General features: G+C 35.1%; 1 protein-coding gene across 1 annotated transcript; it reads right to left on the bottom strand.

Annotated features, from left to right (window-relative positions):
• Nucleotides 1-13,655: 13,655 nt before the first annotated feature.
• Nucleotides 13,656-20,471, bottom strand: LOC143540339 (DEAD-box ATP-dependent RNA helicase 7-like). Its single transcript, XM_077033431.1, has 14 exons — nt 20,265-20,471; nt 19,969-20,103; nt 19,618-19,764; nt 18,746-18,857; nt 18,588-18,658; nt 17,612-17,766; nt 17,404-17,515; nt 16,436-16,537; nt 16,291-16,351; nt 15,190-15,358; nt 15,015-15,111; nt 14,852-14,946; nt 14,647-14,780; nt 13,656-13,941 (listed from the first exon to the last, which is right to left on the bottom strand). Exons 1-14 carry the CDS (start codon nt 20,469-20,471, stop codon nt 13,691-13,693), a joined length of 1,848 nt encoding a protein of 615 aa, XP_076889546.1. The 3' UTR covers nt 13,656-13,690.
• Between the last annotated feature and the right edge of the window lie 6,183 nt (nt 20,472-26,654).

Genomic DNA, 26,654 nt, shown 5'->3' with positions numbered 1-26,654 from the left:
TGTGCACAGGTTCTGTGGATTCAAAACCAACTGCTGGATTATGGTCTGAATTTCTTACTCACACCTATTTTAATTGATAATACGGCTGCTATGTTCATTGTTAAGAATCCAGTTCAACATTCTAAAACTGAGCACACTGAAATTAGACATCATTTCATTAGGGATTGTCAGGAAAAAGGGCTTATAGAAATGAAGAGGGTAGATACATCTGATAATTTGGCTGATTTGTTCACCAAACCTTTAGATAAGACCATATTTCATTTTCTCTGTTAAAATGTCTAGGAATGATTAATGCTGATGAAGTATGATTTAGGATGTGTGCTTAAGTAAGGTGCTTACTGATGATCCATGTTTCTCACTGTGAATGTTTGCATGATTGATAGTTGTGCTAATCTGAATTTTCTGTTTGCCTTCATCATGTGTGTGACTGTTCTGGGTGTCATAATCATGTTTGTGAATGTGTGTGTGTCGAATTTTTATTAAATCTGATATTTACAGCTGTTAGTACTTTGATTTGTGCTTGCATGATAAATTTTTATGATTCTAAGTACTTCGAGCATGAATCTGTGCTCGATGTTGTGCTTATTGCTCTTCGAGCACAAGCATAGGCTTCTCAAAGACAATTCTAACTCATTCGAGCACAGATGTCAGTTGCTCAGTTTCTCGAGCACAGACTTGCTTTGGAAAAATTTTCTAAGTATTCCGAGCATGGTTCTGTACTTATGGTGTGTCTGTTGTTCTTCGAGCACAAACAAACCATATTTCGAGCACAAATGATATGTTTTGATGTTCGAGCATGGACATGTACTATGGAAAACTTTCTAAGTATTCCTAGCACAAGTTTCTTGCTCGAGCACAATGTACAACTCTGTCGAGCAAAAACTCTGTAATGATACATCTTAAGGTTGCTACAGTCTTTCGAGTATGCTCGATGGATTTCTAAGCATGCTCCACTGTATTGTGTGCTTTGCTGATTGAAATGTGTGATGTGAGTATTATGTGTGTGACACTTGTGAAGTGTCTGCATGTCAAATGTGACTACAAGACTATACTATTTTCAGAATCTAACCTTAAAAATAACCTATTAAATAAATGATTTTGAAAATATAACATGTTTTATGATAAGCAACACTGTTTTGGTGATCAAACATGAGAGATGATAATATTATCCAAGTTCATATTCAGAAATGAATATTGTTATTCAGGTGGAGATTGAATCCAACTAATATGGGAAATGATAGCATATTGTCTGATCACCTAACTCATGGATTATAGGCTTAAAAGATTTCAGTTCGGTAAACTGACAATTTGTGTAGCTTTTTCCCATGAGTACAGTGATTTATGTGATACAAATACGATAATCATGCTAAGTTTGATGTGGTGATTCATTTGACAACTAAGGTATGTTTTCTTACACATCTCTCCGAATGATAGGCAGAAATGCAATTATCCAATCATACACGAGCCTGTTGATGCTTTGGTCTACCAAAAACAGTTTATTAAATTATGAGCAGCAACTAAATATCTATATATAAATATTAAAAGGAAATGAAGCAAATAAAAAAAATGATGAAAATCAAAATGAAACATGCTTCAAACTAATTTATGCTAAACAAATATATCATGACCTAAAGGGGCACTAAACGAACTACAAGAGTGGGGCATCCAAATAAGTCCTAAACACTTTGAATGAAAGGCATGTAAGTCCGGATGGCTTGTAAGTCCAACGTTCAACCTTATGGTCTGATAACTAAGTATCTTATTATTCAATAAACTGCTCGAAAAATTAAAATTTTTGACCAACGCATCAGGGGGTCGAAGTTAATTCGGGGTGATTAGGAGAAAGCTAAATAAGCTTTGAGAAGAGATAAGGAACAACTAAAGTCTAAAATGTGACCATTCTAACTCAAGAAACTAATTGAACCTTAAATATATCACAAACGTCATGAGAATCATACTAAGAATTTACACATGCTGTCAACCTGACTTAAATCATAATAAGGCTGAAAATGAAGTGGTGTAACAGTTATTGGACAACCTGATCCCATGTTGAGATCTTTCCAATGAAATGACATAAACTTTTAAACTGGATTTTGATCTCTTGTTCACCTCAACCCAAGCTTGAGCAAAATAAAGTATTTCATTAACTTGTAATCTTAATTATTGCAATGTTTGAGTGTGATCTTTGTCTAAATTTCTAGGCAAAAGTGTTCTAGGTATTTTCGAGTATGATCTAGGAATTAGATTGTAATTCGAGCTTGTTGTTAATGTGTTTTTGTTATCTTTGATCTACGAGCATGAAGATATACTTAGTTATTTTACTAGTGTCTTCGAGCATGATTGTGTGACTATGTATTTGGGTCTGCGAGCACGACAAATGAATGATAGGAAACGCCTCTAAGTGTCTCGAGCAAGTTATGTGCTAGGTGATTATTTAGTGTTTCGAGCACATTAGGGTACCAAATTACTGTGCTCGAGTATGGGAAATGTAATGACTTAGTTTTATTTAAGGTATTCGAGCACAATGTTCTTCGAGCATACAGGAATGCATCTCGAGCATAGGGAATTTACATGATATATTTCTAAGTATACTCGAGCAAGCATTGCATCATATCTCGAGCATAGGGAATTTATATGATATATTTCTAAGTATACTCGAGCAAGCATTGTACCATGTCATTGTGTACAGGGGGGGCCAGTTTTATTTTGGCGGTATAATCAAGCAAGGGCAGTAAATGTGAATTTGAAATTAAATGACAACTGTTGTGAGCTAGACGCCAAAATAAGGTACTGTATCACCAACTCGTTAGGTATAAAAAGGGGACTTAGAAAGTTTTTCACACTTTTCTCTAATTAAACCTAAACGAAACCTCTCTTGCTCGTCCTATTGCCATTCTTGCTCGTTCTGCCGTCTTCTTGCTCGCTGTTGTATTCTTATTTATTTTCACTTTCCTAATAGCCATTACTTCTGTTTCGACTTCGGTAAGACATCACTGTTCAAAAATTCGTCCCATCGATTTTGAAATTAGGGTTTCCAATTGAACAAATTGACTAACTGTTTACTTATGTTGCAGATCTAATGGCATTCAAATTTGAAAAACGGCACAACATGTGTGCTAGATTGGAGATTGATAACGGCAATCGGGAACTGGAGCCAATTATCAACTTCTTAAGAACCTCCAATCTACGGGTAGCTTTATCCACAGACCCTACAATTTACAGGAATCATATAACAGATTTTTGGGGGTCTGCGACTTATGTTAATGATATCAACGGGGAAAGAATTGGGGCATCCGTCTTGAACAATGATATTGAGATCACTGAGTCCTCAATTCGAGCTGCACTGAATCTTGAAGACAATTATATAGCTCAACTGTCCTATTCAGTCCCCAGGTTATTGAGGGTATTTCAGGAAACCATGGGCTACCAAGGGGGAGTCAAGGAGGGCCAATTTCAAAAGGGGTAGCTTTCCTTTAATTTACAGGTTTTTGATACACCACGTGATCCAGTCCTTATCTCCTCAAAGAGGGACGTGGACTTTGTTGAGTAGAGAGCTGGGGACACTTACAGTGACAATTCTATACCAGCAACCCTTTAATGTTTCACGACTTATCTTTCAAGGGTTGATTTCAAATGCTGAAAGACCAATAAATCAACGATTCTTAATGTACCCACGTTTTCTACAAATCATACTCAACAGAGAATTACCTGATATCCACAGGACAAGGCAGATTTTGAAGCTACAAGATTCAAATATTTGAAAACGCATGAAAGATGCTCAAAGTAAATTTGTTGAGAATGAGGACTGGGATGTACTCCCATGGTTACTTGTACCTACTTTGGGTGCCATTCCTGTACCGAGGACCCCAGGTAACAGTGATGACGAAGATGATGAGGGTGATAATATTGAAGATGATGATGGTGGTGATAATCAAGATGATGATGCTAATGATAATGATAATGGTGATGGTATTTTTGGTGTTTTGATTGGAAGTGATGAGAGAACTTTTCCTCCACATGCTGAAGATGAGGGGGTTACAAATGATATTCTTGAAGAGCATATGGATGAGGATGTTTTTGTTGAACCTCTTCCTACTTCACCATTGCAACATTCCACTTTTAATGAACCGACTGTTAAATCTGCCACATCCACTGACCCTGCTCCACAATCCACTACTGAAACCCCACCTTCAACTCCAAATCTATATGACATCATTTGTGAGAATGCAAAGCTGGAGTTTGAAAACATTATGCTCAAAGAGAAAAATGCCATTTTGGCTACAAAAAACTCTGAATTGGAAGCTGCTCTGAAGGAAGCATTGTTAAAAATTCAAACTCTTGAGGGCCACTCTGAGGTTGAGAAGACCTCAGAAGCACCAAAACAGGGGGAGAATATTAATGATGAACAGCAAGCCGGACCAACGAATGCACTACAAATGATAAATTAGTTATATGATGATTCAGAAGTTGAGGGGGAGAGTATGGAGGATGAAGAGAATGAAGAAGAAAAGAAAAGGAGGAAAGAAAAGGGAAAGGGGGTTGCACTTACAGACGATGCCTTACACCCTCTGCCTCAACACACAGCTCAGTCTGACGATATTTTGTTTAAAGATAATATAGTTGATCAAGACATGGCTGAGGCTGAATCAGTGAAAACGGGTATATAACTGATGAATGAAGAGTTGGAAGCCTTTGAGAGAGAACAAATGATTGAAGAAGAGGAGGAGATTCCTCAAGAAGTCATAGAGGCTTTAATTGATATGAAGGAGAAGGAAGATGAAGAGAACAGGAAATTAACAGAAGCTGATGAAGCTATCAAGGCAACAATTGATGCTCTTAAACAGAATGTAAATGATGATACACAAGAGAATATATCAGCTGAACAACATGTGGTTGAGCCTGGAGTGGCTGAAGAGCCTGCAAGAAAAGAATAACAAACAGATGCAGAGTCAATGATAGTTGAACTGGAAGAGGGTGAAGAAAATCAGAATGAACTGGGAATGGAACCAGTGATTCATGAAGAAGAGGAAGCCATTGAAATCTCTGCAAGCATAATGGTTAAATTGATTATAATGAAGGATCTCACAATTATCCTGAATAATCCAGAAAGACATCATCCTGAGATGGTCATGGAAGCAAGGAAGGCTCAAAAAGATTTCATAAATTTGAGCAAAGAAGGAACAGAAACCGAAACTGTTGAACCAACTGAGCCGATTATTCAAGAAGTCACTGATAATTCTGAAGAGATACAGATTGATGATCCTGTTACTGAAAAGTCAGAATCAGTTGATGAGGAGATTATAATTGAGGGGCCAGAAGGTGAAGTAGCTCAACAGAGTTCTCCCACTCAGTTCAAATCAAATGTGAAAAGGAAAGATATATCTGAAATTGAAACACCAAAAAAAAAAAAAAAAAAAAAAAATTCGTGAAGAAGATGGTGTACAAGTTAAGGATGGAAAAGCTTGAAGAGAAGAGAAGAGCTCAATCCACACAAAATGATGAACCAATGATTGAGGCTCTTCACAATCTTGATGAAGTAGTTGATTTGGATGTTGAGGATGAAGATGAAAAAATGATGAAGAAAGATGAAATTGAGGTAGAGGTGAAGGAAACTGAAAGGAGTCACAAAGATGGAGGATATTATGAATCACTGAAAGCAAAACACAAAGATATCAAATTTCTTCAACTATATGGATACTGCTACAACTTCTTGATAGATCTATCTCATGGAGAATTGAAAAGAAGAATTGAACAGATCAAAGTCTCTCACAAAGACCAAGAAAGTCGTGAAAGATATGAAAGAGAGCAAAAGTTGAAAATGAGAATACAGAGGGAAAGGGATGAAGCTGAAAGAAAAAATCAAGAATTGAAGAAGTGGTTTGAGGACCCTCAGAAGATAGACATGTTGAAAAGAATTGTGATGGAGAAAGGAATGACTGAAGAACAATTTCAGAACATGCCTCTTGCTGAACTAATGGAAATATGTAACAGAGAGCAGAGGATTTATCTGGAAACACAAAGAAAAATACAGGAAGATAGGAGGAGGGCAGAGCAAGAAGTACATGCAGAGATGATGAATGCCCTCCACAAGAAGGGAGTCAAGATGTCAAAGTTTTTATTACAAAATGAAGACACGATTAAAAGATGGTATGTTGAAGAAGTTTTGGATAAAGTTAAGAAGGTTGAGAAGGGAAGCTCAAGTGGAACCCTTAGGTCAGAGAGTGTGAGGCCTGTGCAGCCAAGAAGTTTGAATCTGCCCACACATCTCTACTTTGACAGAAGATCTAAGACCTTAAGGGTGGTCACAGAAGATGAAGAAGAACATCTCATCATCTTCAGAGATGATTTGAGAAATTTCACAGTAGAACAATTGACCAGGATGCCTGACCTGACTCTATATGACAATCAAACAAGGAGTCAACCATCTGGTCAACCAAGGAATGATCTCTCAAAGTTCTTAAAGGATCAAGCAGAGAAGGGATTCTCATTCCTGAAACAAAAGAAGAGAGAGATTAAGAGCCAAATTGAAAAAGAGAAGAGGAGAAAGAGAATAAGTGAAGTTCATATATCAGAATTATCCTTCTCTGAATCAAAGAAACAAGGAACTCAAGCAAGCAGCTCTCAACACAAAAGGAAGACTTTGAAAGAGTGCTTAGCTATGAGGCAGGTGATGCAGGAACCAAACTCAGTAGTACAACAATTTGGAAGAATCACATATTTAACATATAATCAGATTAATGATTCCACCACTCTGAGAAATGTTTCTGGAGTTCCTATTGCTGTGATTAGACATGATGAAGAACTAAAGTTCATGCATCCACAAGATTTGCAAGATTTAATTGAAGCAAGATTTCCAAGTGATGCATCGGACTCAGCAAAGCTTGAAATGCTCAAACAAAGGGCTGCATATGTTAAGAGACTCAAGGAAAGAGCTAATGCAAGAAGCAGAGGAAGGAGATAAAGAAATGGAGCTAACTGAAGATTAATTTATTTTTGTTTATCTTTATTCTCTTTGTTTAATGTGTAAAAATGTTTAATGTAATGCCCATGTGGCAAAATACAGATTATGTTATGAAATGAAATGTTCTTAAATGATTTATCTACAAATCTGATACATTTGTAACTCTATGCAGGTATGTTTTGGTGCATCTGAGCTTGTTCCAATCTAGGGGGAGATTGTTGGGTCGGATTTCTTAATAAGGAAGATTGGAATCTTCTTAACCTCCTCAGAAACGGCTAAGTATGGAATACGAGCAAGCCCAGATGATCGAGAATGGTTTTTACTACTTCGAGCAAGGTTCTGAATCTTAAATGGTTGATTCTTAAGTGTTGAAGGCTTCGAGCAAGCTACACTTCAACGAGCAAGGGTATTCTTCTATCGAGCATGGATTGCCAATCGAGCAAAACAGTTTGATCATACAAGTTCCAGCCAAGTGTTACGAGCACAGGATGATCGAGCACATGGGGACGAGCATGTATGCAATAAGAGGATGTCACGTGAATCAAAGCAAAGACTTCGAGCACAGTTCAGTTACCGAGCAAGATTTACATCCGAGCATGATAAAGATTGCTGAATAAGAAAAGCTGAAGACATCAAGAAAAATGAGCTTGCTCGATGGACTTATTCGAGCAAAGTTTGAACAAGTCAAGAGGAATGAAGCTTACTCGAAGAGAATATGTATTCTCCGAAAGAGAATATATTCTAAGTAAAGTATGCTCGAGGACACTCTCCGAGCACACCTTGTATAGGAAGCTTGCTCGAGCAAGGTATATACCTTGCTCGAGGTCTGAAACACTTGTATTAGATTTATCTTTCATTATATAATGTCTAGGACGTATACATGGAATGTTAGGGATATATAGACATCCTAGGGTACGACTAGGAGACAGTTTTTTGGCACGCATACTGACAATCTTTGCAGACGAATATCAAAAGCCGTCGTCACATAAAACCCTAGACATTCCATTCACTGTATCATTTAATATAGTGAATCTTTGTCGTTGAAATAGTCTTTACCGATTATCATTTATTGTTTTGTGTTTGATAATTCTCCACAAGTTTTCATTCTCAATCATTGAATATCCTGATTCCGCCGGGATACTCAATCGGTCTTTGAGTAATTAAGTCGGTGTGTTCTTGTCAAACCTTTGCTAAGGTTGCACCCGAAAGACGGTCCTGACAATACGTTTCAGTGTCCACCAAATACCCCGTTTAATTTAATTAGAAGAATAATAAGAATCATCAATATAATAGTCCTACATGGGTTATATGACCTGATTTTGTTATGATCCAAATAACGATCCATGGATAGCTAATAGGATTTTAAGCAGGAAAACATAGCCACGAATAATTTATTTGTGTTTTGTATGACTCATTTTAGTAACATGTTTATTATTATTTGTTTGTTTTGGGCTTTTGAAAGGTAACCTTATTGATAAAATTAATAAATTATCTATTAGATAGTTGAGAACGCGATTTTAGGGCCTATTTTTTTACTCGTCCCAGACCCCAAAATTTTAAGAGCTTCTCAGAGACGACCCTGCCTCCAGCTATATATACCCTCTCAATCATCATGAGATATCCATTCACAACTCCCATATTACATCAATCATATATATTACCTTCTCTCTCTAGAAGAACAGTATTCTCACGCCGAAGGGTGGTTACGAGAAGACCCACATCTTGTATTTCTCATAACGAGCTTACGATGATTTGTTTTGCAGGACATAAATCCAGATCTAGCTTGACTCGTGACTTGTTTAACCTGATTTCATCATTTATTCCTCACCCGGTGAAAATATAAATCTAACCCTAGTACGGATCGGATCCGTGTTTCTTCAACAATAATAAAGTGTTTGATCAATCATGTCTCTTAAATTTGCAATGAAATGCTAGATGTGCAATAGAAAATGAATCTGCCAACACATATAATTCGGTTTGAAAGCCAGACAAGTAATTTGGTTTGGATTAGCTGGTTGGAAATCGATAAATCAACACCACTTAATATGTTATATATATATATATCTAGATATACATACACCTATCAGAATTTTTGAGACATGTTTCTAGGAATCCACTCTAGTCTACGCCTGCGCGCATATGCTATGAGACGGGAGATAGCTACTACATATAGTTGCAGCCCATGTGCCACAAGCCCATGTGCCACAAAGGTAACTAGCTTGAGAGCATTGAAATGTGTGTCTTGAGAATTTATGAAGTTATGAACTACATAAATGATAAACATTCTAGAGAAGATCAAATACCCTCCCTAAGTGCTTCAATATGCGATCTCGTAATGAGTTTGTGTCACTAGCGTGACTTATGGTTATACATATTTGCATACTCCTAAATCCACCAAGCATGTTACATGTGATATAGAAATAAGATATCCATTCTATGTATTAGGTTTCAGAAATTATATCCATTAGGTGTTTTGAGAACAAAAGATAGTGTTTAGAAGAATCAAAGCTTTTGACGAAGCTTTATATTAATAATTATAGAGGTGGTAACCATGACCCATTATTTCTCAAAAATGAGCTAATTTGAACAGATATAAATTGTATAGAATTCATCTGAATCAACTCAAATGTGTCAATCTGGGTCGACTCAATTAGATATCAGGTTAAAACAAGCAACTAATATAACACGAATTAACTTATAGAAACGGTTTGAATCAGTTACCACAACCCATTATAATTGTTTCTCTGTCATCTATTTGGCTACATGTTGGCGCCGACTCTACACAACCAACGGCGCCACCAGAAATTTTGTTAAATAGGAGTTTAAACATATTGAAATTGATGTGGTACTTGAACATACTGTATTATTGGAACAACAGTTTGTATCATGGGAATTTAAATAAATTGAGCAGTAGCTTGGGTGCTTGGATTTGGGTAATGATGGTTGAATTGTGGTGAGGAGTTTGGAAAAATGATAATGGGTTCTTGATTAGCTATGATGGTATCTCTAGCAAAGTGTGGCATTCTATTGCATTTAAAACAGTCGTCTTGTAGTACTTGTTGTTTTAACTGTTTTAGCATTTCCAAATGTAAGAAAAGTATCTGGTTGCAGCCCGTGTAGATAGGCCAACCGACCGAACCACGTAAATCTCGCGTGTTCATCTTCGTTTATTATTTCTCTTACAGTATTATTTATGTTCATGTGTGTTATGCAATACTCGAATCCCTAACAGGTGGTATCAGAGCCGAGGTTACGGTTCACACCGGAGAACACGATCGCGAGAGAATATTGGGGATCGAACTAGCTTTTGTTTTTTGGCAACCAGCCTTCAACCCAGTTGTTTGTTCATATTCCGGTTGACCCGACATTGACATCACAAAAAAGAAAAATCCATCTCAGTTATTTATTTGTGATATTCTGTTGCCATCTCCTTTTGCAATTAATTGTGAGCAAAAGTTAAAATCCATCCCTTGGGTTTTGTTGAGAGAGTCGTAGCTCCAGTTTATTTGTTACTTAGAATAATTGTCTGATTTCTGATTGTGTGCTATAAGCCTCATTTGATTAATTGTTAATTGTTTATTGCTTTTGTTGGTTGGTCTCATCCTCGTCCTCAATAAGTATGATCATGAATTTGGTAGTTTTTACCTATTAGAAAAGAGCCTCATTTATTTATGATTTATATACCACAATCGTCGTTATTATTTACTGTTTCACATAAGAGTTGTGGATTTTTGTATCATATAATATATACAAAAAATCATGGAATTGCTCACCAACATTCGTATTGACAAAATATGTTTTATGCAATGTTACAAGTTTAATAATTGGTTGATTAAAGATTTGAAGACGGAATTTTATTTATAGACCATTTAGGTTATTGGTTAAATGAACTATTTATTTCCTTGTATTTTGTTTTATTTGTTTGAACAAGATGTGATATATTTGGATGTTAAATGAAATGAATAAGTTGATTAAATATTGTCACTTTAATAGTATCATTGTGTTCATGTGCAATCTTTCGCGCCCCAGCATGTTCCGTGGCCTTTGGTTGGGGTGTGAGAGAGGTTCTCGCGTTGGTCCGCTTGGAGTTAACTTGTGTTGCAAATTCATTCAATGTATTTTGGTGGTTTAATGGTTTTAGCTTGAAATTTTGAGGATGTTACAGACAAATCATGTGGCAATGGCTGGTAGATTTTTAGTTGGGTAATGTTGTATTTAAGGACGGTTGAAATTGTTTTTCTACTCTGATACGGTATTGGACTAGAAGTTTAGCTCCATATTATTTCTATTTGTTATTGATAGTAGAAAAACAAATGCATGAAAGCATTTCGATTTCTCTTAAAAACATTTCTTTAAAAAGCTTTTCTTTTGTGTACATATCATGTTTAGAAGGATACCGTTTTAATTTATAACCACCATATTGTGTCCTTTGGCATACTCTCCATTACTTTTCCCATTTGCGGATGATTGAATTTCTTTATCAAAATAACGGAGTTTTGCTCTATAGTAAGTACATGAATCTATAATTGTAACTATGTCTTTGAAAAGTTTTGAGTTGCTAATTGAATATCTAAAAAAGTAATCTTCAAGTGTTCCAAGCTGTTTTCCTACGGATAGAGAGTAGCTAGTAAAATGATAACAAAATTGAAAAGAAATTATGTTGTTGGAAAATAAAGATGACCCTAGACCTTCTTGTTGGGTTTATGAAGGTTTAATTGGGCCCGGATTAAAATACATCTTTGTGGCAGATTACCATTATCATCGCCGCATCCCTGCCATACTCCACCACCACCACTGCCATCTCCGCCAACATAGTCACCGCCCCATGACTGCAAAAAGAAAAAATTAATGGGAAGAATGAATGGGAGATATTGTTTTTAAGAGAAAGAAAAGAGTGTTAAAGCTAGGTTTCTAGGTGATCCGTCATTTTAAATGGTGAATCTTAGAATATGGCAGGTTAACCTATCAAATTTTGTTTGATGAGGTGAATTTGTATTCTGTGTTCCGCCATTTGAAATAACGGAAGTGAAAAAGTTATCTTGTATATCGAAATAGCTTACATACCCCTATAATTATTTTGAATCTTTGAAATGCATTTGTCATTTGAAATGACAAGTGTGAATAGCAACCTAGGATTAGATGTGACTGACCACACTATTTACTTTTGTCATTTCAAATGGCAAGAGTTAGGAATATATTTTTAATTTTTAATTTTTTTTAATAAATCTTATTAAATGTTTTTATTTTGTTAAAAATACATTTTTATTATTATTTTTTTAGTTTGTAGGTTTATTTTTTTATTTTTTTCAAACGACTAATTTGGAACAATGATGGGTCGAGTAACAGAATCCACATTCGGGAGGAAACTCACCATAGGTGACAAAACCTCTTGACCTAACCTGAAACCTACTATTTTAAAGTAAAATCTTTGGGGCGTGTTACTTCAGCAATAATTAATTTACGTTGATAATTTTTTAAAGTGGTTCACATAAGACATTCAGTGCCATAATGTGCTCTGGCCGGTTATTATAACAATATAACTTGCGAAAATAATAAATACATGAAAGCTATACGTTAACATAGAGATGACCTAGATAAAAGTCGTTTTATCGATTTTATTCGCCACTGAAACAAAGAAAAGGTGTTGGGTTATGGACATGTATGTATTCATAAATCATAATGGTTTGGTTTCTTGGGTATGGAATGGGAGTAGGGTGCCAATCGGTGAAATTGAATTAGAGGAAAGACAATATTAATATTGCATTGCAATGTTCGAACAGTGTGTATTCTCTTGTTGGATGGTGTGTCATTATAAGCATTTCAATGGAACAAATGTTTGTCATTTTAAGTTAAATTTTTTTGGTTTGGAAAGCATGTTTGATTCGCATCCCAGCTTTTGAGACCTTGTCTAAAATAGGTATATTAATGGGTTCGGATATTTGCAAGTTATGTGGTGCATTTACAAAGAATAACAATCATATGCTGGTAACATGATTTTGCATATATGGTTTGGTCATACATTTAATTTGGTCTTGGTGCAAGATCTTGCCAATCTCAATTGATTCCGCGTTGAAGATTATTGACCTCCCTAACCATCTTTCACTCTCAAATCCTAATAAAGAAACTCTACAAGCAACAGTAAAGATAACTCTGTGGTGCATGTTAAAAGTAAGGAACAATAAGACTTTCAACAGCAAGATTAAGCCTAGGGGTTTTCTTTCCATCAAATTAGCTCCTCTTGAATGCGCAAATTGGTGTATGTTTGTTATTGTATTCCCCCATCTATTGTGAGAGTGCTTGCTTTTCTTTTCCAGCTCCTTGCTAGTTTTTTTATAAAATCTCCGTCATTCAAAAAAGTCAATAATTGTAGCTATCATCCTTTTCCCCTCAATGGCTTTGTATACGTGCTCATTTGTTATTCAAACAGTTAAATAGTCGTCTTATATTCTTCATTAAAACAAAAGATAAGACCAAAATTATCAATTATGTCTACTTAAAATCGGGGTGGATGACATTAAACCACCATATATGATATATGGGTGTAAACGGGGACATTAAAACGTATGCAACTCCGCAGAATAATCATTTATTTATTTTTTTGTAAAAAAAGAATTATATTTCTCATTCACAACAGGGTAAAAGGAAACAAACTTTTTCTATCAAATGTTCCTACGTTTTTTTTTTTCAAAATTGATTTGCCATCTCGGCAACCGACGGCAATTCTGGTGGCTACCATTTTTTATAAACCCCTCGGCCTCTACCTCCGCCGCCTGAACCTCTTGGAAACCTGTCATTCCGACGATCAGAGAAACTAACTCTTCCTCCTTGAGAGAAACCGCCGCCTCTGCCACCACCACCACCTCTCCTGTTACCAAAACCGCCACAGCCGTCACCATATCTTCCCCTTGACTGTTCTCTTTCTTGCAACGGCGGTAGTTCTTTCACTACCACCAACCTTACACCACCAGCATTCTCCTGCCCTGCATGTATTCATGCATATTCAACACCAAAAGTTAAAGATCCATAAACATATTTTTTTTATAAGTCAATAAAGCTTATTGTTACCAAAACTACATATATCCTCCTTATATATTTGTAGGCGATCATGAACGCTTAAATGAACATATTTTCTTGTTCATGTTTGCTGGTTAAGAAAATGAACACGTTTGTATTCATTTATGTTCGTTCATTAATATTCTAAACGAACATATATGAAAGCAAAGTAATATGAAGTAACACAAACGGACACCAATTAAAAGTAAAGAACAATGTTCACATTAAAGCCTATAGACCATCAAAACATTTTAAAAGTAAAGTAAAGAACAATACGGGTTGGACTCAATTTCTTTAAATGAATATGTAAACAAACGGACATAAACAAACATCAATGAATGTAAAAGAACAACCATAAACATTGTTCACAGATTAAATGATCGAACAAGACATGTTCTCATTTACATAAATGAACAAGCATAAGTTGAATTGTTCGTTTTATTAAATAAATGAACACAAATAAATTTGTTCATTTTTGTTCGTTCGTTTACACACGCAATATTTTTCTTATTAGATAAAACGACTAAAGATGTTTTAACTTTTAATGCATTTGAATACTCAAATCTACTAATAACCATTAGTGAAAATTGCAAACTTTACTGAAAACCATAAAAGATAACATAACAATATACCTGAAAGAAATGTGTCCAAATCATCAACAGCAACATCAAAGACAGCACATCTTTTATCAGCAGTCAATGCAAGTCCTCTAACAGACTCAACCTTCTCTTCCGGTAAAAACCTCCTCAAAACACCATATGCAAAACTAAAAATAGGAAATATATATTAACTATTTTGAACTATTTTTTTTATTTTGGCCAAAAATGAAATGCTCACGATGGTGTATAGATGGGTCTTCCAGCTTCTAAAAGAACTGTCACATAGTTTTCCATTGATGTTAGCAGTGATCTTTGCTTAATCTCAGTATAACCCTGCAAGCATGCAGCAAACAAATATCAGAAAAAACGAGTCAACCTGACCCGTTATACATGACACTTACAATGCTCTTGGCAAGCGCTTTTGCAAGCAGTTCAACTGGTGAAAGACCAGAATTATTCAAGAGGTCTTCAGCAGCCGACTTGAAAACAGGGATCACACTGCATATTAATGTATTGTTATTATATAAATTTGTCAAGGAGTTAAATTACAATGAGTTACTAAAAAAATCATGATACCTATCGGAAACTTGAAGTATTGCTTCTGCAGCATCTACACCAGCAGCTTTCGCAATATCTGATGGCTGAGGAGCTGATATGTGTTCAAATATCACACCAGCTTCTCTCTCTAACTTGGAAATATTAGCCCTTCTAGGCTCATAAAGTGTAATGGCCACACCAGAGTTTCCTAATTAATTATGCATTAAGTATGAATATAGAGAATTTGTAGTATAAGAATAATTAAAATCTTTGAATTTAATGATTTAGAAGGCTTTACACATTTAAGGATTTAAAGCACACTTAGGGCTAGGACTTTAAGCAAGCCAAGCATTCATGAACAATCCGGTGGGAAGTTCTTTTGTTTAATAAACTAACAAACATGAACATAAGTTTTTGCTCATTTAGTTAAACGAACGAACATGAACACATGTCGTGCTTGTTAAGTTATGTTCGTGAACATTTGTTTATTTAAATTCGTTTATGTTCATTTATGCGCGTTACTTTACTTTTGTTTAAGTTCATTTACTTACGTTCATTAATATACTCATTAAAAAAATTTTAAATCCATCACAATATAGTCTGGTGTTAATAACTTTTTAGACCCAAGGCATTGTTATTCTCGTTTATTTTTAATGGCTATGTTCATTAATCTGTGTTCAGTTATGTTTGTTCGTGAACCGTTCATTTATACAGTTTACGAACAGACACAAACAAACATGTGTAGTTCATTCAATTATGTCAGTGAACATTTGTTCACTTAAATTAGCTGTGTTTCATTAGCGTTCATTTATGCTCGTAACTTTACGTTTGTTTAAGTTCGTGCGTCTATGTCCTTAATATACTCAATTAAATTTTTTAGGCCCGTTACAGTTTAGTCTGGTTTTAACAACTTTCTAGGCCCAACACATTGTTGTTCTCGCTTACTTTTAATTGGCTATGTTTGTTAATCTATGTTCAGTTATGTTCGGGAACCGTTCGTATATATAGTTAACGAACAGACATAATCAAGTTCATTTTCTTAACAAACAAACACGAACAAGAAAACTCGGTATGTTTAGTTGCTCGTGTTAGATTAAAGTTAACATACGAACCCAAATCGGCCCATATTTTCAGAAGTACCTGCTCTCCCCGTCCTTCCAGATCGATGAATGTAGTCATCAACATCCCGTGGCGGTTCACACTACACGTTTAAAAACATAATGTCACTGAAGAAACAAAAGAAAGATCTGCAGGCATGAATTTTTGTTGTCCATTATAATAAAACCTGAATAATCAATTGAACATCGTGTATGTCTAGCCCGCGAGCTGCCACATTCGTGGCCACAAGTGTCATAAACTTCCCTGATCGAAACCCCGCAAGTGTTGCCTGTTAAAAAGATTACCAAAAACAGTTATTAAGATCTACAAAATTTTCATATGTTTTAGTTTTTACTTCACCTTCTATTTCATTATTCAACTTTTAACTTCTAACATGGTTTTCTAGGTTGTTCCAGAGGTTATTGCACATTTAGGCCTGTAAACGACCCAACATTCAGTGAACCATTTGTTCATTTAGGTAAACGAACAAACATGAACACATGTCCTGTTCGCTTATTTATGTTCGTGAGTGTTCATTTAAATTTGTTTCTGTTCGTTTTTTCACATTCATTTATTCTCATTAGTTTACATCTGTGTAAGTCCATCTGTTTACGTCCGTTAATATATTCATTTAAAATACTTCGACCCATTATAACTTAGCCTAGTTTTAATAAATTTTTAGGCCCAACACATTTCTCTGCAAGACTGCTACTTTTCAACTGGTTTAGCTCAGTTGTTTTGTTCTCCTATGTTCAGTTATGTTCGTTCGTTTACGTTCGTGAACCATTCATTTATAATGTTACAAATGCACATAAATGTTCAAGAACATGTTCATTTTTTTAACAAACTAACACAAACAAAAAAAAAACCCAGTTCGTTTAACTGTTCGTGTTTGCTCGTTTGTTTAATTAAAGTTAAACGAACGAACACAAGCGTGCGCCGTTTGTTTATACTGTTAACGAACAAATATCATAAGCATGTTCATTTTCTTCACGAACGAGAAAACTCAGCTCGTTTAATTGTTCGTGTTCGACCATTTGTTTAGTTAAAGTTAAACGAACAAACACGAGCATGCCAGTCCGGTTCGTTTACAAGCCTAGGGCCCACATTATCAAAATAAACAATAATAAGCAAAAGGATTTTGAAAACGCTTACCTCACGTTGAGACTGTTGTATGTCTCCGTGCAAAGGACGTGCACCAGGCAACACACCAGCAAGTTCAGAACAACAATCTTTTGTCTCGGTGAAAATAATAGTTCGTCCTCCACTAAAAACACGCACACGCAACTAATAAGAACAAACATTGTGCGTTTTTTAGAAGCATCTAGATACGTAAATAAATAGAGATTTATTGTTAAACAACCTGCTATGATGGCGAATAATATCAGGAATGACTTGGTATCTGGCTGAACTAGAACACGGCATAATAATATGCCTCACATTTTCACTTGCCTTCATTACCTCCACACCAACTAAATCCACAGTCTTCTTGTTTACTTTTAGAAATTGTGAAGCAATCTGAAAGAAGAATAAAAAAAATTTATGATGTGTATGCATTTTCTATTAATGCTTTAACTAAGATTAAAAATATTAGTGCAGCAATACCAAATCATTGAATAAAATGATTTAGGAGGTTGTATCATGTATGCTATGAATAGACTATGAGCGATAGCCTTGAAAACGAACAGAATATTCAGTGAACCGTTCGTGAACCTTTTGTGGTAAGTCGATTATTTAATAAGCAAACGAACATGAGCACATGTCTCATTTGTTCATTTAAGCTCGTGAACGTTCGTTTACGTTTGTTTAGGTTCATTAATTTACATTCTCTAATATATTCATTCAAATGTTTTAGGCCCATTACAACTTAGTCTAATTTTAATAACTTTTTAGGCCCAACAAATTGTTATTCACATTTACTTTTAATTGGTTTTAGCTCAGTGATGTTTGTCAATCTATGATGAGCCATGTTTGTTCATTTACTTCGTGAAGCGTGCATTTACACTGTTAATGAACGATCATAAACGAACATGAACATGTCCATTTTATTAACAACTGAACACAAACAAGAAAACGAATGATATTTTGTGTTGGATCGTTTGCGTGATTAAAATTAAATGAATGAAGACATGCTCCATTCTTGTTCCTTCAGTTCGTAGTATCAACTGGTTCAACTGTTTTCTTATTAGCTAAATTGCTTGATTTGACCCCTGTAAGTTTAAACTATTTTGGTAATATGCATATATGAGTCAAATGAGCTGTCCGTGAAAGAAACATTAAAAAAAAAAAAAGAAAAGAAAATCAGTTGCTGAAGTTAGACAAGAGTATGAGAGTCATACATGGTTTACCCAAGCTGGTAAAGTTGCACTGAACAGAACAGTTTGAACTTTGCTTGCATCATTCACCTTGCCTTAAAAGTTCAAAACCACAAGAAACATGAGGTTAAAATACTCATGAACAATTTGGCAATATATAATTATAAAAAGGTGCATGTTACCTAAAATATACTCGACATCTTCAACAAAACCTTGCCTCAACATTTCATCAGCTTCATCAAGGATACGGAATTTCAGTGAACTGAAATCAAGATTTCCCCTCTCTATGTGGTCCTACAAATTATCACACTACATGATGAGTTAACTTCATACATGTATTTTGAAAAACTGATAGTATTCACTGATTTCTATAAGAAATACTTGAAATTTAATCCTATAGGTTGTAGAAATTCACTGTTATTTATAACAAGCGCGAGGCGCAAAAACGCACCGTTTTTCATTCACGAGGCGAGGCACAATTTCTTTATATAACTTTTTTTTATCAATTCTAAGAGGTTTCTGGTATTAGTCACTTATAATTTAGACATGTATAAGACCATATATGGTTAAAAATATAAATAACCTTTATGTACAACCTAAAAGGCTATATGTGCAACATCCTGATGCACAAAACCTTGTGCACCTCAAGAATGCGGCTAATGTCGATTTTATGAGCACTTTTGCGCCTTAAGTGCACTTTCTGAATGACCCTTACTTTTTGTAATCTGAAGCGCAAGCGGCAAGCCTATGTGTGTCGTAGGCACACTTTTTTAAACTAAGATTTCACTTATACTATTTGACCAAATTGGAGAGGCGATAATTTCATAACGAGTAATATGTTAACAAAAATGAGAACCACGTAATGCATTTGTGCTTATTGCTTTAAATGTGATACACAAGACGGTTATGTAACTTCCTTTATTTCTCTCTCCCACTCTTTTTGATAATCTTTTATACACTACATACACGTGCACTATGCGATTCTCTAACATATTATTGGTTCCGAAACAAAAATGCGCCTATAAGAAAATGTTCGAGCAAGAATAGTTAATACCTTAACACGGCCAACTGCTCCAATGACTATATCCACCCCTCTTTTCAATTCCACAGTTTGCGGAGAAATAGATGCTCCTCCTCCACCATACAAACAACATGATGTCAAACCCACCACATCACCATAATATTTAAAGTCGGTAAATACCTACAACAAAAACAACATAAATTGTCTAAAAACCTTGTCATTATCAAATACAATATTATATCAGTTAAGGTTTATTCGTAATTATGTTTATCATAGTTAACAAATATAATTTGATTTAAGTTTCTTGTAAATATATATCCTCATTGTATTCTCATAATATATAACTGATTAACAATACATAATACTTGAAGTTCAGCATAATACCTGCTTAGCTAACTCCCTAGTAGGTAGAAGCACAAGAATTGTGGGTGCCCTACCATATCCAGTCCGCCTTGACGCTTTCTCGGGTCCATTCGTTATAGACTCCAATATAGGCAAAATGAAGGCCAATGTCTTGCCCTGAAACCATAATAAACCTTGCTTCATGATATTAAACCACCAATTCAACAGTTATCACTTTAATTAATTATAAAAACATAATGAAGATCCAATGATCATGAACATGATAAATAAATAACCTATACAAATTGATTAATGGTGAAGTAAAAGTGATTAATTACCTGACCAGTTTTGGCCTTCCCGATCAGATCATGGCCGTCGTAGATTGAATCAAACGTTCGAGCTTGAATAGGAAACAATGATTCGATCCCTTTGGTCTTTAATGCGTTCTTTAACTGGTCGGAAATCCGGAAATTAGAAAGAACGTTGGGATTCTCTCGATCGTCTTCATCCATTAATCCTAATGATTTCCTCTTAATCTTCTTCATTAACTTCTTTCAAAATCCTCCTCCCAATTTTTATATTAATTAGAATAATTAAATAAATTAATAATTTCAAAGCAACTTAGTTATACGATGATCATTTTTGAGTGAATGATATGATCTAGTTATCGTCGATCGACTTAGTTCTGTTAAGTGTTAATGATAAGTGTGATGTGGCACCCTTTTGTGCATGGTTGTTTTTCTAAGTGTCACGTGCTAAATTACTTTTGTAAATGGTATGCTAGCTTCATTTCTATTTTTTTTTTTAAGTTGTAATTTTTGGAAAAGTTTAAAAAAATAAAAATGATAATTATATGGCAAGTAAAGGTGACATTTGTGACAACAGCTTTGCTAGACTATATATGGTCCAGTGTGGTGGGTTGTGAGTTGTGGTGGATGATGATGAGAGGTAAAGTAAAGGAGTGATGGTGGCCGACAGAGATGAATGGTGGTAGTTGTCTAATTGATAATGAAGTGACCACAACGATGGATGGTGGTTGGCGTCAGTTAGACCTTGGGAGCGGCAACGGTGGTTGGTGACGTAGTGGGGCTGCGATTGGTCATGGCAACCTATGGCAGTGGAAGGAAGATGTAGGTAAATTTCCATATCATCTTTATGAATCACACAAGCAATTTTGTGTTCACATATTTTGATAGTTTTTCAAAATCTCACTTGACATTGTAGGATACTTTAGAAAATCAAGCATTAGGACTGGTCCTACTTTAGAAAATTAAGCATTAGGACTTGTCTAATTCAATAAAGAAAAAGGGCTACATATATGTAAGAAGTTAACTACCAAATAGTTTGACTTAATTTTTCATGAATTAGTGCATCAGTTTTGTACTTTGATGGGTAAATCAGTCGGTGCAAACTATTGTGTAGGTTGATTTTGTCGGGTAATTACTAAAGTCATTTAAATGAACTTTTCATGAATTAGTACATCAGTTTTGTACTTTGGTGGGTAAATCAGTCGGTGCGAACCATTGTGTAGGTTGATTTTGTCGGGTAATTATTAAAGTCATTTAAATGAACTTTTTACAAGACACCAACTAATCAAGGCACTCAACCCCCCCACTTGACACCTTGTTCATCAAAGACAGATCATTTTAATTTGAATTAGGGAGTGTTTGGGATTCCTTATTTTAGCTCCTTATAACTTATAACTTATGGGTTATAGTTATAAAGTGTTTGGGAAAGTTAGATTTTATGAGTATATAAGGTATAAGTTATAAATTTGTAACTTATAGCTTATGTCTTAAATAAGTTTACAAGGAGGTAAAATAAGAAATCCTAAATAGCCCCTAAGTTTGTACACCACACTTCTTGACTTGTAACAACTCTTATTTGGATTTTTCTTTAACCTAAGCTATATTTAGTTAGTTACCTAAAATGAGTTAATGTGTTACATGACGTTTGCACACGTACATAGCCGTTCCCACATTCTTATGCGCCCATGTCACGTTGCTTTTGTGTTTGGGTTTAATTTTCTCTTGTTTGCATATTTCATAGGTAGTGGTTTTCTCCTTTTAAACGAAGTTTATAGACTCTCAAATTTTACTCCTAAATCACACATTTATACAAACGACCGGAATTGAGCCCACAATCTCTTGAAAAGACAAAGACTTATCGAACTATTTGATACTGCTATACCAAAGACCCTTTTGGTGATAGTGGTTATATGAATTGATGATATTACCTCCCGTGTGAGGGTCAGGTTAGTGGGACTTAACAAAGATGTTAAATAAGTTGATGTTAAGGGACAAAAGTGTTCTAAATGAAATCACGGTGACAGTGTTACAAGCTTGAAGATTGGATGATAGTTAATTTTTGGATCAAACCTTAAGGACTAAAACTGAAATTGACTCTTATGGTTAGAAAGTCAAATTCAAGCTTTAGAAATAGAGCTTGAAATAAGCCAAGCTCAAGCTCCCTGGAGTTAAACGAGCCGAGCTTGAGCCTAGTCAAGCCCAAGCTCGACTCGGCTCGTCTACCACCCATAGAACCGACCAACCATTGACCCCGCTAAACTTGACTAGACTGGTATTTTGCCTCTTGTAACAAAAATTTATATACTCGCCACCGATTAAGACGCTTTAGACTAATAACTAATTTCCAATATACATAGCCCTATAAAAGTGTCCATGCCGTTTTGATTTGGTCCCGATTTGACAGACTGAATCGGGTTTTACCCACACTTAATACCAATGGAATTACACACGTACAACATGTAAATATAAGTTCATCGGCATTATTTTTATTAATTTAGTTGGTATTGTCTAAAGAAGTCCGTTAATATGTTACACGTTATGTCATTATCAATTCGATGTCACAACCCGATCAATCCACATGTATCATGTTGCTTTGAGTGTAAAGTAATTGGTTACATAATAGTATAATACTGAATCATAATAGATAAAAAAAAATTGATAACCGATTCGATTCAATTAATTACCCATCCAAGAGTTACTAACAGCTTTTGGATCATATAAAGAAATTGCATGCCTTTCAAGCAATTCGTTTAAAATACTCAAATCATTTCTTTAAAAGAATCATTACTACTTTTTGTTATAACTATTTGTAGAAATGGCGTGAATATTACTCAAATTTAGTTTGTTTTGCCAAAATAAAATGAATCATAAGCTCATGACCTACATCACATATCGTGACACGAATAAAGTTAGTTTGGTCGCTATTTTAAAATGTGTAAAGTAATAATCAAACATGTTTCTTTTTCTAAGTCCAGTATCACGTAGTAGTTCATGCGTGTGTATGAAATGCTTTTATGCTTAAATTTATAATTAGTGTTCCCGTAAAATGACTAGGATATAATTGATTGATAGGAATATGTATTATGTGACATTTACTTTAAAAAAAAATAAATCATATCTGAACATATATAATATATTTTAAAGTCAAAACAACGAATTAAAAACATAATAAATTAATAACTAACAACCCAATGTGCTAGCGTAGCACTCCATGAGTCCATGGTTTAATACTCAAGGAATGAAGATGATCAGATGAGTTAATGACCAGTTAATAATCCAAATTATTAGTTAAAAAATAGACAATAACCCAATACACAATGCTATTATAACTGCAAAAGATGTACATTTGGTGCTTTGAACTACAATGCTTGTATTAAAAGAAAGTAACAAGTGACCCACCGTAAGGCTACTACTAATCATTTTGCACTATTAATGTAGTAACCTAATAATACATTTCAATTTTCATTCTAGTATAATATAACAATAGACACTTCAATTTGCTAAGAGTTTTTAGTTTGATGAACATATTGTTGGATCAAGTACAGTCAAAAATTTATTATTAAACCCGGTTCAATAATATATAATAAATAATTAATTAATCTAATTAATCAATATATATATATACACACACACAACGGAAAGTAAACGAATAATCAGCACTGAAACTAAACCCGACAAGATCCGGTTACTAACAATACTAGTACGAGTCAAATGCATAAATATAAATTGTAAACTAACAATATATTTAAGTTTACTTCAGTTAATAAATAACCGGTTGAGACACCGAAGGCTAACTAACTGAGCTAGGTGACACAACGAGACAAACCGGGCCGTGGCCCCACCATCTTTTTCGTTTAGTAGTGTATTTTTACCGGAAAAATTCCAAAAAAATCATATTTATTAAGTCCGGTTCAACCATGTTATTTAAGTCCGGCTCATCCATGTTATTTGAGTCTGGCCCATCCATATTATTTGAGTCCGGGCCAGCCACGAAAGGTTAAAAAATAAAGCCCATTACAAAAAGTAGGCCCAGATTTTGTTGGATATAATTTCCATCTTAATAGGTCTGTCGCGTGTAGATGACCGGGTCGGGCCCGTGAGATTCATTAATATGTAATGGATTTATGAGATTGCAAATAGGGTTTTATTATATTTGATAATGTCCTAGCTAGCAAGTTAGTTTAGTATATATAAACCGAGTTATGATTAAACATTAGAAACACACGAGATGCAACCGAGTTAGGGTTCATCTAGAGAAACACGAGTTATGTGTAATATGGGTTTTTGAGTTATATTTCCTCTATGTAATATCGAGAGTTATACAATATTAGTTATTGTGTGTTCACATTTTGGTGAGTTATATCAATTTGTCCTTGAGATTTGATTCCGACCCATCCATATTATTTGTTTAAGAACGGTAATTTGAGTGATTGAATTTAATTTTAAGTTATTGAATTTGTATTTGAGTTGATTGATTGAATATAGTACGTTAATTGTTTGACTCAACCCAAACCGGATTGCCGAGCCGAAACATAGGGGAAAACAAATTTTTTTTGGCTCTCGTGAATTTCGGCCCATCCATACTAAACGTTCAAAATCCGCCACTGGGTGCACGGTGGCAACGGCAACGGCGGTGGTGTATGGACAGTGGACGGCAAGCGGCGGCGGCAGTCGGCCGTAGGCAGAGGCGGCGGTCGACGGCGACGGCGATCGACGGCAGGCAGGGGCGGCAGTCGACGGCTAGGGTGGAGGAAGAGAAAGAGTTAAGGACTTGTGTTATGATTAGTTAGGGTTATAGAATATCAGATATTATATAACCTCTAATTAGGTTAAACTAATCTTATTAGTTAAAAACCCAACGGGTCATTAAGTCCATCTCTAACTCCAAAACCCACTCCATGTTATTTGTCTCGTTAAGTGTCCATCCGGTTAACTAACTTAAGCGGGTTTATTGTTCGTTAGCTTACGATGTAACTTTCATGGGTCATAACCCTGTTGGCCGTATTAACTTACCCGAACCGGTTCATAATTCCAACACACGTAGCTGATGACCGTCGTATTAATCATTCAAAAACCTAATTAACCTAGATAGCTAGAGTAAGTAGGGTACCATATCCACGAGGAGCATGTGATCAGTATTATGTTTTTGTTTGATTATTTAATCCAAATTTAACTAAGGTGCGCAAACGATGTCAAGCGAAAATTGAAAGATTGATTTTAAAAACAATTTAAGAAAAACACAACCTCCTCGGATTTCGGGTTCTAGGTTTCACAAAAAACTTGTTTGATTAATTAATTGGACACAATATAGACATGGTGCTGGAAAGTCGATTAATTTACATGGTATTCAAAAATAAGTCTTTGTCACCAGATCTTTTACCGTTTAATTACCCTATTTACTAGTGTGACTCAAACTACTCTGTGTCTCCCAACAAGCTACTAGGTTTTGTCATCAACCGAACAAGTTGTAAAGTAAGGATCACTAACACAGGAAAAGAGTCTAAATAGACCAACACATCAAATTGTTTATACAACGTTGGCAATGTCAAAAACAAATCCAAACATGAATAAAAAAAATTTTAATGTTTAACCTAAACGAGCCATTCACCAGGAGGAAGCCACTACAAGATTAGCCTTGCGTCATTATGGTTTTAGCCTTTTGATTTGCATGCCAACAAGCCAAGGGGCTGCTTCTTTGCGCCTCTGCCTTCTGCGTTCCTTCCCCCCCCCCCCCCCCCCCCAAACAGTCATGACCAAAACCCCTTTTTTTCTTATCTATTGCCTTTCTCATTTTGTGATGTGTAGCCCAAAGTCATGAGTCCGCAAAATCCTTTATGTTGGGCATGAGATATCTTCTTTCTAGCCCATGTTCATGTTTAACAGAAATATGTATTCACAAATGTCACCCTGAGTCACGCGTGCATCAAACGCGATCTTTCTGAGACTCTAAAGCATGCTTGTAAATGTTTCCAATTAGTATCTTTTAATGCTCAATGACCTGAAATACAAAAGCACGCTTGAAATATCGTAGTTCAAACAATAAACTAAATAAAAACTATAAAATAACATATATAATTACAAAATTTATACCCGACCATCACATAACATATGGAGAAGCATTGCATTTTCAACTACAAGTCCACAACGAATCCAATCGTATGTACCAAAATGGCGATTTAACATACATCACAAAAGTACACATAATTCAAAGATATATCAATACTTTGATCTAAATTAAACTCGTCGAAATGATTGGTTCGTGACTAAAAAATATACCATCTGACTTGGAATTTAGGGATGACATTGAAACGAGTATTGATAATGCCTTAGACTATTTGTTTGTTAAAAATTAGTCGTTGAGATATCAAAATATTTTTCTTATTTAACTTATAAACAACTTTACTACGTACCCAATCAAAT

Source organism: Bidens hawaiensis, unplaced genomic scaffold (assembly GCF_021521415.1).
Source record: "Bidens hawaiensis isolate Kalapana, Puna unplaced genomic scaffold, B.hawaiensis_p1.1 tig00012199_1, whole genome shotgun sequence".
Lineage (NCBI taxonomy): Eukaryota > Viridiplantae > Streptophyta > Magnoliopsida > Asterales > Asteraceae > Bidens > Bidens hawaiensis.
Note: the sequence above shows the minus strand (reverse complement) of the source record. Positions and strands in the feature narration are given on the sequence as shown.

Coding starts and splice junctions, on each gene's coding strand:
- LOC143540339 (XM_077033431.1), bottom strand. CDS start 20,471: ATGAAGAAGATTAAGAGGAAATCATTAGGATTAATGGATGAAGACGAT. Junction 17,767..18,587: donor TACCAGCTTGGGTAAACCAT/GTATGACTCTCA, acceptor TTCTTCTTTCAG/ATTGCTTCACAATTTCTAAA. Junction 17,516..17,611: donor ATTATTCGCCATCATAGCAG/GTTGTTTAACAA, acceptor GCGTGTTTTTAG/TGGAGGACGAACTATTATTT.